Source organism: Delphinapterus leucas, chromosome 20, assembly GCF_059928025.1.
Source record: "Delphinapterus leucas isolate spDelLeu-1000000601 "Yukka" chromosome 20, BTC_Dleu_Yukka2, whole genome shotgun sequence".
Lineage (NCBI taxonomy): Eukaryota > Metazoa > Chordata > Mammalia > Artiodactyla > Monodontidae > Delphinapterus > Delphinapterus leucas.
In genome coordinates this window covers 42,606,418-42,620,612 of record NC_143148.1, presented here as the reverse complement: position 1 = coordinate 42,620,612, position 14,195 = coordinate 42,606,418, and the positions used below count along the sequence as shown (strand labels likewise).

General features: G+C 37.6%; 1 protein-coding gene across 1 annotated transcript in view; it reads right to left on the bottom strand.

Annotated features, from left to right (window-relative positions):
- The window catches only part of NFATC3 (nuclear factor of activated T cells 3), a 133,848-nt gene that overhangs the window by 50,855 nt on the left and 68,798 nt on the right, over positions 1-14,195 (bottom strand). Inside the window, 1 exon segment of the mRNA XM_022583405.2 lies at positions 3,016-3,215. Within this exon segment, the coding sequence (XP_022439113.2) occupies positions 3,016-3,215 (200 nt within the window).

Sequence of the window (14,195 nt, the reverse complement as noted above, 5' to 3'; positions counted from 1 at the left end):
TTAGCTGCCCTGTTATCTAAGGTACTTAGAAAAGGTTTCTTAGATTTGGGTAATTCCTAGTTGCTCCTTACTCAACCCTTTCTTGGACACACACAATGTTGTTGTCACAAACCTTGGTTCCTATAGAATTCCTGTTCCCCAATCTAACAGTTCAGAGTGGACAGATAGCCAGAGAAGCTTCAGGTGTGTGTATGGCAGAGCAGGGTGGGGTAAGGGGGCTAAGCTGCTTGCTACTAGTAATAATGGTATTTTTACAGCTTTGTTCTTTCTGGTCTGATCCAGGCAGGCAGTATATGCCAGCTCTGGTTGGAGAAGGGAACATGAATCTTGACTACCACCTCTGTTCCACGTGAAAAGGAGGAGGAAGATACGTTCAGATCCTACTGCTCTGATTTGTTCACACTATTCTGTAGGTAAGGCTTTCCCAAGTTCTTGAGAGAATGTCTTAAAAACTCACGTACTCTGTTTTCTTTAATTTATTGATTTATACATTATTTTTAAAAAGGATATGAGGCATTTTACAACATAAATACAAATAAGGTCAAGAAGAAAGAAACAGAAAATATTTTTGAACAGAAGAAAGAGGAGATAAATATATCCCAAATCTAGGGTTATATGAATTACTATAATTACTATAATTGAGCTTGATCATGAACTTTTGGGAAGCTGAGGCAAAAAGTAAAGATGATAGGGACCTCCCTTGTGGTCCAGTGGCTAAGACTCCACACTCCCAATGCAAGGGGCCCAGGTTTGATCCCTGGTCAGGGAACTAGATCCCACATGCCACAACCAAGAGTCCCACTGCCTCAACGAAGAGTTTGCATGCCACACATGCCACAACAAATATCCCGCGTGCCACAACTAAGACCCTGCGCAGCCAAATAAATAAATAAATATTTTTTTAAAAAAGTAAAGATGATAAAGCTTTTGTAGGTCTCTCCTTGTCTGGTAAAGCAAAATCTGTGTCATCAAATACCAACTTTCTTCCTTTAACCTGAAAAGACTGTGTGTATGTGTGTGTAATAATGACCAACTTAAGAGATAAAATCTTTTTAACAGTCCATTAAGTTATAAGCTTCTGGCGATTTCTATTTACTTGATTCAAGTCTACTGCTTGAACTATCCAGAGGAATCAAAGGAAACATGGTCTGCAAACTGTCACCTAAGAATCAATTTTATGAGTTCTTAGAAAAAGATAGTTCAAAGTTGAGTTTCAAATTCCCCTCTGCAGCTGAATAATAGTATATTCATATTACTTTTGATGCTAGATGAAAAAGTACGATCCTAGGGAATTCCCTGGTGGTCCAGTGGTTACGACTCTGTGCTTTCACTGCCGAGGGCCCAGGTTTGATCCCTGGTCGGGGAACTAAGATCCCACAAGCCACGTGGCGAGGCCAAAAATAAAAAAAGAGTAAGATCCTAGAGTAAAAGAGAGGAAGCCTTCTTGCATCCTCATTTAGAGGCTGGCTACCTCACCTTATTTGAAGATTGGTCAAATAGGATGTCTTGAGTCAATGTTTTTCTTTTTTTTTTTTTTTCAATTTTTTCTTAAGTGTTTTGCTCAAGTACCTGAACAAAGGATTGGCTGAGAATCCAAAGTTCTTTTTTTAATTATTACAGAACACAGAAATTTAAGAGTGGAGATTATTAGCTAGCTGTCTACCTCTGCCATGAAAAAACTCTATTGTAGCCCGTGTAATGACTTAGTGGAGTTGAGTTCTCGAGTACTGTTCCTTTGAACAAAGCAGGCAAAGATAAGGTTTTATTTAAATCAATATTAACTTGTCTTTTCTGGAGATAAGTAGATAAGAGGCAATTCTTATTTTATAATAGTACAATTATGTCATAAGTTACTATGTCCTCAGGGGTATATTCAGTTTACCTAAAAAGTTATTTAAATATAAATTTAAAAGAGAAGAACTCGAGACTGAAATCTGATTTTAATAGGACTATTCTTGCAATAACCTGGGACAGATATCATTGCCATCTTAAGAAAGACCTATATTATAGTTTGAACCAATTTCTCTAACAAACTTCACTGTAAGTTTCACATACCTGGTTGTGGCAGAATAATAGTTGCCTACTAAATATTCTTTTTTTCTGTTTTTCTTAGTAACAGACCCCCATCTTGTTAGCGGTGGCAATGCACTCAGGTAAAAACATACCCAGGTCTTCCTTATATACAAGGATGATCAATGAGATGTAGTAAAGCTGTTGGATAAGTTTCTGGGAAAAGCTCTTTAAAGAGGTCTGACTCAGATGGAAGTTCTCTCTTACCCTTCTTCTTACCCGTTCTTCCTATTCCTTCCAGGATTACAGTTATGATGGCTAGAGCTCCAGTAGCTATTGTGGATCATGAGGCAATCTTGTGGATGGAAACCACATGCTAATAATAGCAGAGAAGAAAAAACAGAAGGAGCTTGGGGCCCCAATGACTTATGGAACCACTGTGCTAGCCCTAAGATGCCTATGTGTATATTTATTTTATGGAATAAAAAATTAAACCTCTAGCTGTTTAAGCCACTGCATTTCAGGTTTCTGTTACAGGTACTATATATATTCCTAACTAATCCACCTGAACAAAACTCTACTGCATTCTCATTCAGAATTTGGCCACCTCATTTTATTTGGAAACGGGTGAAATGGGACACCTGGAAGTAGAGCTGAAGTTTTCCTCAAGGAAACTTAACAATCATAATTTTACTGCAATTGTTTACTTACTGTCTACCCTATTAGACTGTGAGCTACTTGAAAAAAAAGTCCATATACTTTTGTCTCTATCACCTAGCATGATGCTTGGCTGGTTCTACATGGTCATAAACTTTCGCTGAATTCAATTTTCTTTATGGAAATGTGGTACCAACCTTAGCAAATATACTATAATTATTTACATAATGTTATTCAGTTAATTTAGAACAATGACTTATTTTTGCACTATAAAAATAAATGAACTTTTCTTCAAAGTTATTTTAGGAAAAGAAAGAACAGTCCATTTTGGGGTATGTTTCAAGATACCTGGCTGACATATTGTTTTCAGGAAGAAGTGGAATTTCCAGAACCTTTGTGCTGGCAATTATTATCTCTTGGCTTGCAGTAGCAACTGTCTTCCCAGTGATCCGATGCACCTGGTAAAATGCATGAGGCCGTAAATATCGATCATCTGCTGTTCCAATAAACATCTGTAGATTTATCGGCTTTTCACTATAGCCCAGGAGCTAATTTGGAAGAGCAAACACAGAAAAATACAATTCATTATCCATGCATTTTACAATAAGCTTACAACGGTAAGTCTATTATATTTGTATCATATACTACCGATACATAAAATGTTATTTCAAAAAAGATAATAATAAAAACAAGTAATAAGTGAACAGCCCTCTAAATCACAGAAATATTTTAAGAGTTATAAAATGCTGCAATATATTACAAAGGGATGAAGGAGTTTTTCTGGATTAAAATATAGATCAACCTAAATTTTGAAAAGCCTTGGTAGAGTGCTGTGGAGAATACAAAAGAAATGTTGATTCTGTGCTCCAGGCAACATTAACCACCCAGACCAGACCTAAAGATGAGGGTATGTGGGAAGGTCCTCTAACGGGCTGCTAAAATCAGTGACACTTTTAGTAGAAAGGATCTGAAAAATCCTATTGCATGTTTCCAAGTTAATATTTCAACTGACTTAACAAGCTAGGCTACTTGACTTTCTTTGGTACCCTTCACTACTGCTGAGGTTAAGATGGCTACACAGGATTAATAAGGGTGATGACCAGGAGGTGCTGAAGGTAAAAACAGCGACCACAAGAAAGGAGGCAGTTAAAAGAAACAGAGCCTAAAGCACTTAGGGAGACTCCTATGTCCAGTCTGATGGCTGAGTAGCACCCATTGGACCCACCTTGAAAGGATGGAGAGAACACCAAAGTAAGCAGATACTGGAAACAAACTGACACATGTAAGAAGAGAATAACAAAAGGTGTGTTTCCTGTTTTTAAGGCTTTTAACCTGAGGGAAAGCCACAGTCCATGCCTTACAATGAGACTAAAACTACCAAAGAAATCTACAGTCTGAAGGGCTTGAAGAACCAAGGACAGTCTGTCACAACCTCTGGAAAGAAAGAGGCAAATCCCAGAAAAGAGACAGCCAGAGAGGAGGAGCTCCAAATTTTATATATATACAGACTCCGCCCAATCCTTTGGCTGACCTGTAAACCATTCAAGAACAGGACAGATCCAAGCAGCCTAAGGCTAAAATAACTGAAATAAGATTATGAGCTACCACCAACCACAGGGAGACAGGTTTTACAGGTTGACTCCAACCAAGTTAAGTGCCTGCTTAAGGAAAAAAATTCAACATTCTTTGGGAGTACATATGGGTGTGCATTTATATTAGTTTTGATGCTGAGTTGTACAAGTTCTTTATATATTCTGAATATTAATCCCTTGCAGTTATGTGATTTGCAAATATTATCTCCCATTCTGCAGGCTGTCTTTTCACTTTCTTGGTTGTGTCCTTTGATGCACAAAAGTTTTAAAATTTTGATGGAATCTAATTTATTTTGTTTGTTTTGTTGCCTGTGCTTTAGGTGTCATACTTAAGAAACCATTACCAAATCCAACGCTGAGAAGATTTTTCTCATGTTTTCTTCTAAGAATTTTATAGTTTTAGGTCTTTGATCCATATTTAGTTAATTTTTGTATATAATATAAGGTAAGGATCCAACTACATTATTTTGCATGGGGATATCTAATTTTCCCAACACCATTTGTTGAAAAGACTGTCATTTCTCCTACTGAATGGTTTTGGAACCCTATCAAAAATGAATTGATCATATATGTTAGGGCTTATTTCTGGGCTTTCTATTCTATTTCATTGGTCTGTCTTTATGCCAGTATCATACTGTTTAAAATACTGTAGCTTTGTAGTATGTTACAAGTCAGGGAAAGGGGGTCCTCCAACTTTACTCTTCTTTTTCAGGATTGTTTCAGCTATTTGAAGCCCCTTGCAATTCCATATGAATATTTTTTAAAATAAAGTTATTTATTTATTTATTTACTCATGGCTGCGTTGGGTCTCCGTTGCTGTGCGCGGGCTTTCTCTAGTTGTGGCGAGCAGTGGCTACTCTTTGTTGTGATGTGCAGGCTTCTCATTGCAGTGGCTTCTCTTGTTGCAGAGCATGGGCTCTAGGCGTGCAGGCTTCAGTAGTTGTGGCACACGGGCTCAGTAGTTGTGGCACATGGGATTAGTTGCTCTGCAGCACGTGGGATCTTCCTGGACCAGGGCTCAAACCCTGCTCCCTGCATTGGTAGGCAGATTCTTAACCACTGCGCCACCAGGGAAGTCCCCATTATGAATTTGAGGATATGCTTTTCCATTCTGCAAAAAGGGTTGTTGGAATTTGGGTAAGTATTGCATTAAATCTGTAGACTGCTTTGGGCAGTATTGATATCTTAACAATGTTAATTAAGTCTCCTCTCCATGAATATGGAATGTCTTTCTATTTATTTTTGTTTCATGTATATTTGGATTTTATTTTCACTTTATATATTCCCATTTAGTTTTATTTCTTTCAGAAATAGTTTACAGTTTTCAGCATACAAGTCCTTATACCTCCTTGGTCAAATTAATTCCTAAGTATTTAATACTTTTAGATGCTATTGTAAATGAAAACTGCTTTCTTAATGTCCTCTTAGGGTTGTTGATCACTGATACACAGAAACACAATCGGTAAGTATGTGTTGATCTCCTACCCTGAAACTTCGTAAACTAATTTATTAGCTCTAGCAGCTTTCTTGGGGATTATTTGGGATTTTTAAAGTATGTGAGCATGTCATCTGTTAATAGAGATAACTTTACCTCTTCCTTTCCAATTTGGATGTCTTTTATTTCTTTTTATTGCCTAACAGCTCTGGCTAGAACTTCCAGCACAAATGTTGAATAGCAGTGGCGAAAGCAAGCATCCTTGTCTTGCTCCTGATCTTAGGGGAAAAGCTTTCAGTCTTTTCCATTAAGTATGATGTTATTAGCTGTGGGCTTTTAATAAATGACCTTGATCACGTTAAGGACTTTCCCACTTTTCTTAGTTTGCTGTTTTTTTTTTTAAATGATATGCTGTTAAATTTTGTCAAATGCCTTTTCTGTGTCAATTGAGATGATCATGTGGTTTTTATGCCTTCATTCTATTAGTATGGCATATTACAACAACTGATTTTCATATGTTGAATCATCTGCATTTCTGAGGTAAATCCCACTTGGTCATGCTGTATAATCCTTTTAATGTGCTGTTGGATTTGGTTTGCTAGTTTTTTGTTGAGGATTTTTGTGCTTATATTCTTTACGGATATTAGTCTGTAGTTTTCTCTTCTTGTATCTTTGTCCTTATCATTATCCTTTTGATTAAAAAAATTTTTTTTCCATGTCTCTATTGAAATTCCTTCATCTCTTCACATATTTAGCCCACCTTTTCTACTAGATAATTTAGCATTTTCATCATTGTTATGTTTAAGTCTCTTTCTGATAACTCCAACTTTCTGATAACTCCAACCCAGACACAGAGTTAGATTTAGGCCATCTTTGGGCCAGCTCCTATTGATTGTTTTCTCTTAGCTGTGGTTCACACTTTCTTGTGTGTGTATGTATAGTTTAACATATACTAGACATTTTGTATAGAAGAACTCTAGGAACTGAAGTAGCAAGTATTTACCTTCAGAAAGAGGCATGCTATTTTTTTTTTTTTTTGGTCAGGTCACAGTTCTTAAGTTGTATCAGCTTTACTGCAGTTTTAGTCAGATTCCTCTGCTTTGAGATGGTGGCTTACGTGCACTTGGTGGAGATCTTACAAATTTCAGACAGATCTTGCTCAGCAATCCTCACTCCTACTTTTGGCCCCAAATGCCTCTGGGAGGAAGATGTGCTCTATGGCTGTTTTATTCCATTGAACCAGCAAGGGTGCAATATGATAACACAGACTGCCTAAAGTCAATTTTTTGGTAAGCACAGTGGAGTGCCAAGCTCTTCAAGACAGTAGTGGTGGAGTTTCTGATGCCCACCCAGTCCTAAGCACTGTCCCTACAAGCTGGGGTTGTGAGTCACAGTGTCAGTGATGTTTTCACTAGAGCAAAACTGGGTAGGGTGGCTGTACACTGTTCCAGGCCACATAGCTTCCAAACCTGAGATTTTATGAGCTACCTAATAACCTTAAAAGAAATTCTGTTTCTGCACTATGGTTTTGTAAAGTATCCTGACACATGATAGCAAATATAGAGTGCCTAGTACAGTGTCTGGCATGTACCTAACAAATGTTAGCTATTAGTTTGCATCCAGATTCTAAGTATGGAATCTAGTCAGAGTTTCAAATATGTAGGAGTTTTATTTGATTATGTTGTCCTTCAGGTGACTGCTTTACTCCCTCCTGCTTGCTCATCCCTGGCTTTACAGTGGAGTTTGTAACCAAGCAACATCATAATTTATTGATTATCCTCCTCTACCCAGGAAAGGACATGAAGTCTTTTGCCTATTATCAGATAAAATAATTTACCCAGGATCATTTTCAGCCCTGTGCCTTTATAGAGAAGCAAATAAAGCCTGGACCATTGCAATAGCCTTATAACTGCTCTCTCTGTTCTTACTCTTGCTCCCTGATAGCCTATTCTCTGTCCAAGAGTCAGAACAAACTTGTAATATTAACCAGATAACTTTACACCCCTGCTCAGAACTCTCTAATGGCTTCCTTCCATACTCAGAACTAAATTCAAATGCCCTACGATGATTTACAAGTCCTGTGTGATCTGGGCCCTGGCTAACTTGTTGCCTTACCTTCTCCTACTCTCTCCCTTCCACAGTCTGCTCTGGCCACCTTGGCCTTATTGCATGAACCACTCAAGCTCATTCCTAACCTCAGGACCTTCACACTTAATATTTTGTCCCTCTGGAATATTCTTCCCTCTGATCTTCATATTACCTCACTCCTTCAGCTCTACACTCAAAGGTCAACTTCTCAGAGAAAACCACCCTATCTAAAACATCACATTTCTATCCCTTTATCCTGTTTTATTATTTTTCATAGTATTTATCACTATCAAAAGTATTTTAGGGACTTCCCTGGTGGCACAGTGGTTAAGAATCCGCCTGCCAATGCATGGGACACGGGTTTGAGCCCTGGTCCGGGAAGATCCCACATGCCGTGGAGCAACTAAGCCCGTGCACCACAACTACTCAGCCTGCGTTCTAGAGCCCGCGAGCCACAAATACTGAGCCTGCATGCCACAACTACTGAAGCCCGCACGCCTAGAGCCCGTGCTCCATAACAAGAGAAGCCACCGCAATGAGAAGCCCGCACGCCGCAACGAACAGTAGCCCCTGCTCTCCACAACTAGAGAAAGCCTGTAGGCAGCAATGAAGACCCAATGGAGCCAAAAATAAATAAATAAACTAATTAATTAATTAAAAAAAAGTATTTTATACATTTGTTTATATCTGTTTTCCTTATTACCACATAAGTTCCCAAAATACAGAAACTTTGTCTTGTTCACCACTCCACCCCTCCCTCTTTTTATTGAGGATCCATTATGGAAATATCTATATCAAATGTCACTGCTTCAGCCAGTATTATATAGGTGACACTAAAAAAAAGAACAAAGTGGCATGTATTAAATTTTAAGGAATTAATGAAGACCTTAAAAGGCAGAAATTTATTAATAATAATAATAATATAGGATATAGGGAAGCACATGATAAAAAGCAATTACGGTTCTGTGAAGGAGAGAAAAGACGAAATCATGGAAACCAGCTAAGAGGCTGAAGCACTAAAATCATGTGTACTCAAAGTTTAAACAAGGGTAGAAGTGAGAACATAAATAGAAAATAGAAATGAAGGAGGATTAATGCAATAAGTCTTTCTCACGAGATCCTAAAGAGATTTTTTGTAGCTGGCTACGTATAGAATAATAAAGAGAAGGGAACAAAGAAATTAGAAGTTCTGAGCTTCAGTACTCAAGAGAATGATGGTATCACTAGCAAATAAAGAAATGAAGAAGTCACTGATTTAGAACAGGTTTGGAAGAAGATAAGGTAATGTTTTCAATGTTAGTCATGTGGTATTCAAGGTAACAGTGAGACATCTAGATGGAAACGTGAGGCCATATAATACATATTCTTTTAGCCCAGCCATAGCGTTATTGCACAATAACAAAATACAGTCTACTGTGCTTTAAAAGGATGACTGAAATCCTCTTTCTGTTTGTTCTGACATGATGAGTAGAATGATGACATCATGAATGACATGATGAGTATGCACTGTAAAAGTTTCAGTACTCATAGCACTTTAAACACTACTGAGTTTTAACTGCATCACTGTGATTTGTAGCTCCCTGAGCAGCAGCGTAAAATGATGAGAGTGCCAGTATACTCTCTATCTTAACTACTCTGCCATTGTTGCCCCAAAACAGGCTCAGTCAATTTATAAATGAATGAGTATGGCAACATGATGAGTGAGGTGCATATAGGTATTTAATGGAAAGGGGCCAGAAATTCAAACTCCTATCAATGCACGAGATAATCATTGCTCTTCAAAGAGAGGAACTAGCCTATGTTGCACAGAACTTCAGAATGTCCCATCATATATATTCGTGTATACAGAAACGTTTACGAACTTGGAACCCAACTCCTTAGTATATATAAATACCACCCAAATCGCAGTTTTAACACATATGAATTTTTCATGAATGCAACTGCCATGTAAACTGAGGTAAACTTTATTTATTTATTTATTTTGGCTGCGCTGCACGGCACATGGAATCTTAGCTCCCCGACCAGGGATTGAACCCGCACCTCCTGCATTGCAAGCACAGAGTCTTAACCACTGGACCACCAGGGAATTCCCGAGGTAAACTTTAGCAAGAGTTGATCATTTCAGAAAATCATGTCATTGCTAGTAATGCCACTCACTGGTGGAATTTAGGTTGCTGATCAACACACTTGCCTATGTGCAAGTGTGATATAGTGATGCTGTAGGTACAAGTATCTAATTATTTCATTGTTTTCTCTATAGTCATTACCAAGCCTTTTCATTTTGAAATACAACTTTTTGTTATAATTTGTTTATAACCATTTTCTAAATTTATTTCCTCTTAATAATAAAAGCATTATATTGGTATTTCTAAAATTATATGTGTAGGCTGATTATACTGTCCTTGAATTTCCATTTCAGGTAAATAAAGTATTATAAAATATTTGTTTAAAATTTTAAAAGAGTGGGGTTGGGTCTGATAGGGTTGAGAACCACTAGCCTTAGAAGATTTACAAGTCAAGAGGGACACTGGTATTTTATCTTGGACCAGTTTGCCTAAAAGTAAATCCTCCAGTCTCCTGTCTAGGGAACATAAACCTACTGCAAGCATTTTGGGAGTTAAGAGGAGTCAAAGCTCTCCCTATTCAGTACCCAGACTTTCATTATACCTCCCCTTTCATCCCCATCCCATTTTCTGTACAGACCCTCAAGCCCTGCTTTCAGTTATTCTAGAACCTAGAACTTCTATTTCATTCCCTCTAAAGAATAAATCTCCAGAATTCTCCCAAGGTAAGCCAGTGGTTATCACTTCATTATACCACATAAGGGAGAAAAATCTGGGAAGTTTAACTGCTTCTTTTGTAGACCTTCAACAGTATTTGTTTTCGGCCTCACCTCACATCCCACTTTCAGAGACACCAGTGCCTCAACCCCCTGAGCCTTTCCAAGGTTCTTTAGTATAAAATGATTTGTGCTTCTTAATTATTGGTTCTTTCTCTCCAACCAACAAGCTTAAGTTGTAACTGTTTAATGTCTAATGAAGGTAAACACATGTGTTTAACCTAGTATATTTAACTGGAAATTGCAGTTTTCTGTAAATATTTAAATATTTGTGTATTTAAGAAATCTATCAATATTTCAGTTGTGATTTCTTTTTACATATTTTGGTATAAACAAGTTAATAAATGTTAAAGCTTGAATTGAATGGAAAATATTCCATAAAAAATAAAATGCCAACATGATTACAGTAAAAAAAAAATAAAGCCTAAATAAATCAATAACTAAAGAAGAAATAGTAACAGTGTGGGCGTATGTATGCATATGCACACAAATATGGTTCAGTCACTCTTCCTTTTTGGTTTGTATGGAGGCAGATGGGGTAAGTGATAATGTAGAATGAGAGTCATCCAAATTTGGACACAGAGGTGAAAAAGTAACAGTAGAGAGTGGTGATATACTTTAACTAAATTAGTTTATGTAATTCTAAAACTCTTGTGGAGTACATGACATTTTTTTCCAGTTTACAGATGAAGAATCTGAAGCTAAGAAAGATTAAGGAACTACTCCGAACTCATGGCTAATCATCCTTTCTGCTATACTTATTGTTGCTCTTTCATGTTTAATCCTACATTGAACAAATTATTCTATGGAACCAACTGTTCTTGTAGTGGAGGAAGAAGTACCAACAACTTTACCACTTGCCTCAAAGTACTGTGAGGGGGACAGTGTCATTCTTGTTATCTCCAGAGCCTAGTATAGTACCTATCACGTTATGGGCATTTAATCATTGCTGAATGAATGAATTTTGGAATGAGAGAGTACAATTTGGTGGAACAAAATAACATGAGGTTAGTCAACAGAATTATTTAAATAAGAATTATAACCACTAAAGTAGCTGTTTAAAATGAAGTAGTAAAATCTAAAATAGAAAATACAAACTAAAATTTTTATTGCTATCTATTAAGTTACCCAAATATCACGTAACATACCAGTAAGTACTATATTCCAAAGTATCCCAGTCATATTAGATGACTCATATTAATACCAGCTTGGCAAAGACATAAGCCACCTGTCCTTTATACTTTGATAGTAAAATAAGCCAGTGATGGGGGAAGGTAATCAGGCAGATAAGATTTCAAAGGGAATATATTTCATAACACGTATTTCAGCCAACATCTGCTCCAAGCATATATACTACAGCATAAGAAAAATAGGGCTTCTCCTTTGCAACTCAAGGACTTTAAAAGAACATCAAATAAATTAATTAGACTATCATTCCATCCCATCCCATTTGCTGCCAATGTTATAGGCAACAAATTATTGCTACTGTTAACACTATTCTCTAAAATCTTTCATCTAGTATCAGGATATTTCTCTTCAGGTCACCTTCTGCTTTGTAGAACAAAGTAAGCTAAGTTGTTTGTTATGTTTCTGTACGTTTCCATAGCAAAGGTCTGTGCCTGCTTAATTTAACTAAAGCTGGAGGGTTAAAGCCTGAAGGTATACGACAGACTAAAGCAGCTTCAATAAGAGGAGTTCTATTATCAGTCCTGCTACATTACTTGGAGGGAGCTGATCTGAATATATTAGACACATGACAACACAATGTAGAGATAATAAAAAAACAAAATTAAATTTCCATAAATTGCTTCAAACTGAAAATATACATATAACAACATCATACAAAAAATCATCACCTCGAAATGAATCTTGGCGTATAATGAAATACAAAGTCTAGTTATGGAAAAAAATACTACAATCTCCATTTTAACTTTCAGTAACTTTTGGGATAAGACTCAAAATATTTATTCCTTCATAAAACTTATCACTGTATAATAAAGTATGTATGTAATTTTATCCCATATGTAGATTCAAGTAACCACCATAACAGTCATGATCCAGAACTCTTCCATTACCACAAAGGAACTCTCTTGTGCTACCCATTTACATTCACAGTCTTCAACCAGTTCCTGTTCCCTGGCAACCGCTAATCTAGTGTCATCTCTGTAGCTCTGCCATTTTGAGAATGTTATATATATAAATGGAATCACAGTATGTAACCATTTGAGATTGCCTTTTTTTCCACTCAGCATAGTTCCATGGAGAACCTTCCAACTTGTGTGTATCAACAGTTTGTTCCTTTTTATTGCTGAATGGTAGCTAGTGCATTGTATGGATATACCAGTTTGTTTAACTCTTCTTCCATTTGGCTTGTTTCTAATTTTTGACTAAGAAAAATGACACTACTATGAACCTTAAAGGTTATTGTGTGAACAAGTTTTTATTTTTCTGTGATAAATGCCAAATGTGATTCCTGGGTCATGTGGTAAATGCAAGTTTAGTTTTTTAAGAACCTGACAAACTATCTTGCGGAGTGGTTGTACCACTTTACATTCGTAACAGCAGTTTAGGTGGGATAAAGTTTCTTGGCATCCTTGCCAGCATTTAGTATTATCACTATTTTTTTTTTTCCTGTACGTGGGCCTCTCACTGTTGTGGCCGCTCCCATTGCGGAGCACAGGCTCCAACACACAGGCTCAGTGGCCACGGCTCACGGGCCCAGCCGCTCCGCGGCATGTGTGATCTTCCCAGACCAGGGCACGAACCCGTGCCCCCTGCATCGGCAGGCGGACTCTCAACCACTGCGCCACCAGGGAAGCCCTATCACTATTTTTTTATTTAACTGTTCTATAAGGCATATAGTGATATCTCATTGTGGTTTTAATTTGCATTTTTCTAATGGCTAATAATGTGGAAAATCTTTTCACATGCTTATTTGCCATCTTATCTCCTCCTTGGCAAAATGTCTGTTCATGTCTTGTGCCCATTTATAACTGAATTGCTTTTTTAAAAATTTTATTTTATTTATTTATTTATTTTTGGCTGCACTGGGTCTTTGTTGCTGTGCATGGGCTTTCTCTAGTTGCGGAGAGAGGGGGCTACTCTTCGTTGCCGTGCGTAGGCTTCTCATTGTGGTGGCTTCTCTTGTTGCTCTAGAGCACAGGCTCAGTAGTTGTGGGTCACGGGCCCAGTTGCTCTGCGGCATGTGGGATCTTCCCGGACCAGGGCTCAAACCCGTGTCCCCTGCACTGGCAGGCGGACTCCCAACCACTGCACCACCAGGGAAGCCCCCTGAATTGCTTTTTTACTGTTGAGTTTTCAAAGTTCTTTACATATTCTAGATACAAGATCTTTGTCAGATATGTGGTTTGCAAATGTTTTCTCCCTGTCTATAGCCTGTCTTTGCCATCCTTTTATATTTTTTTTGCTATGCTGTGCAGCATGTGGAATCTTAGTTCCTCAAGCAGGGATTGAACCAGTACCCCCTGCATTGGGAGTGCGGAGTCCCAACCACTGGACCACCAGGGAAGTCCTCCATCCTCTTAATAGGATCTTTCACAGAGCTAAAGTTTTT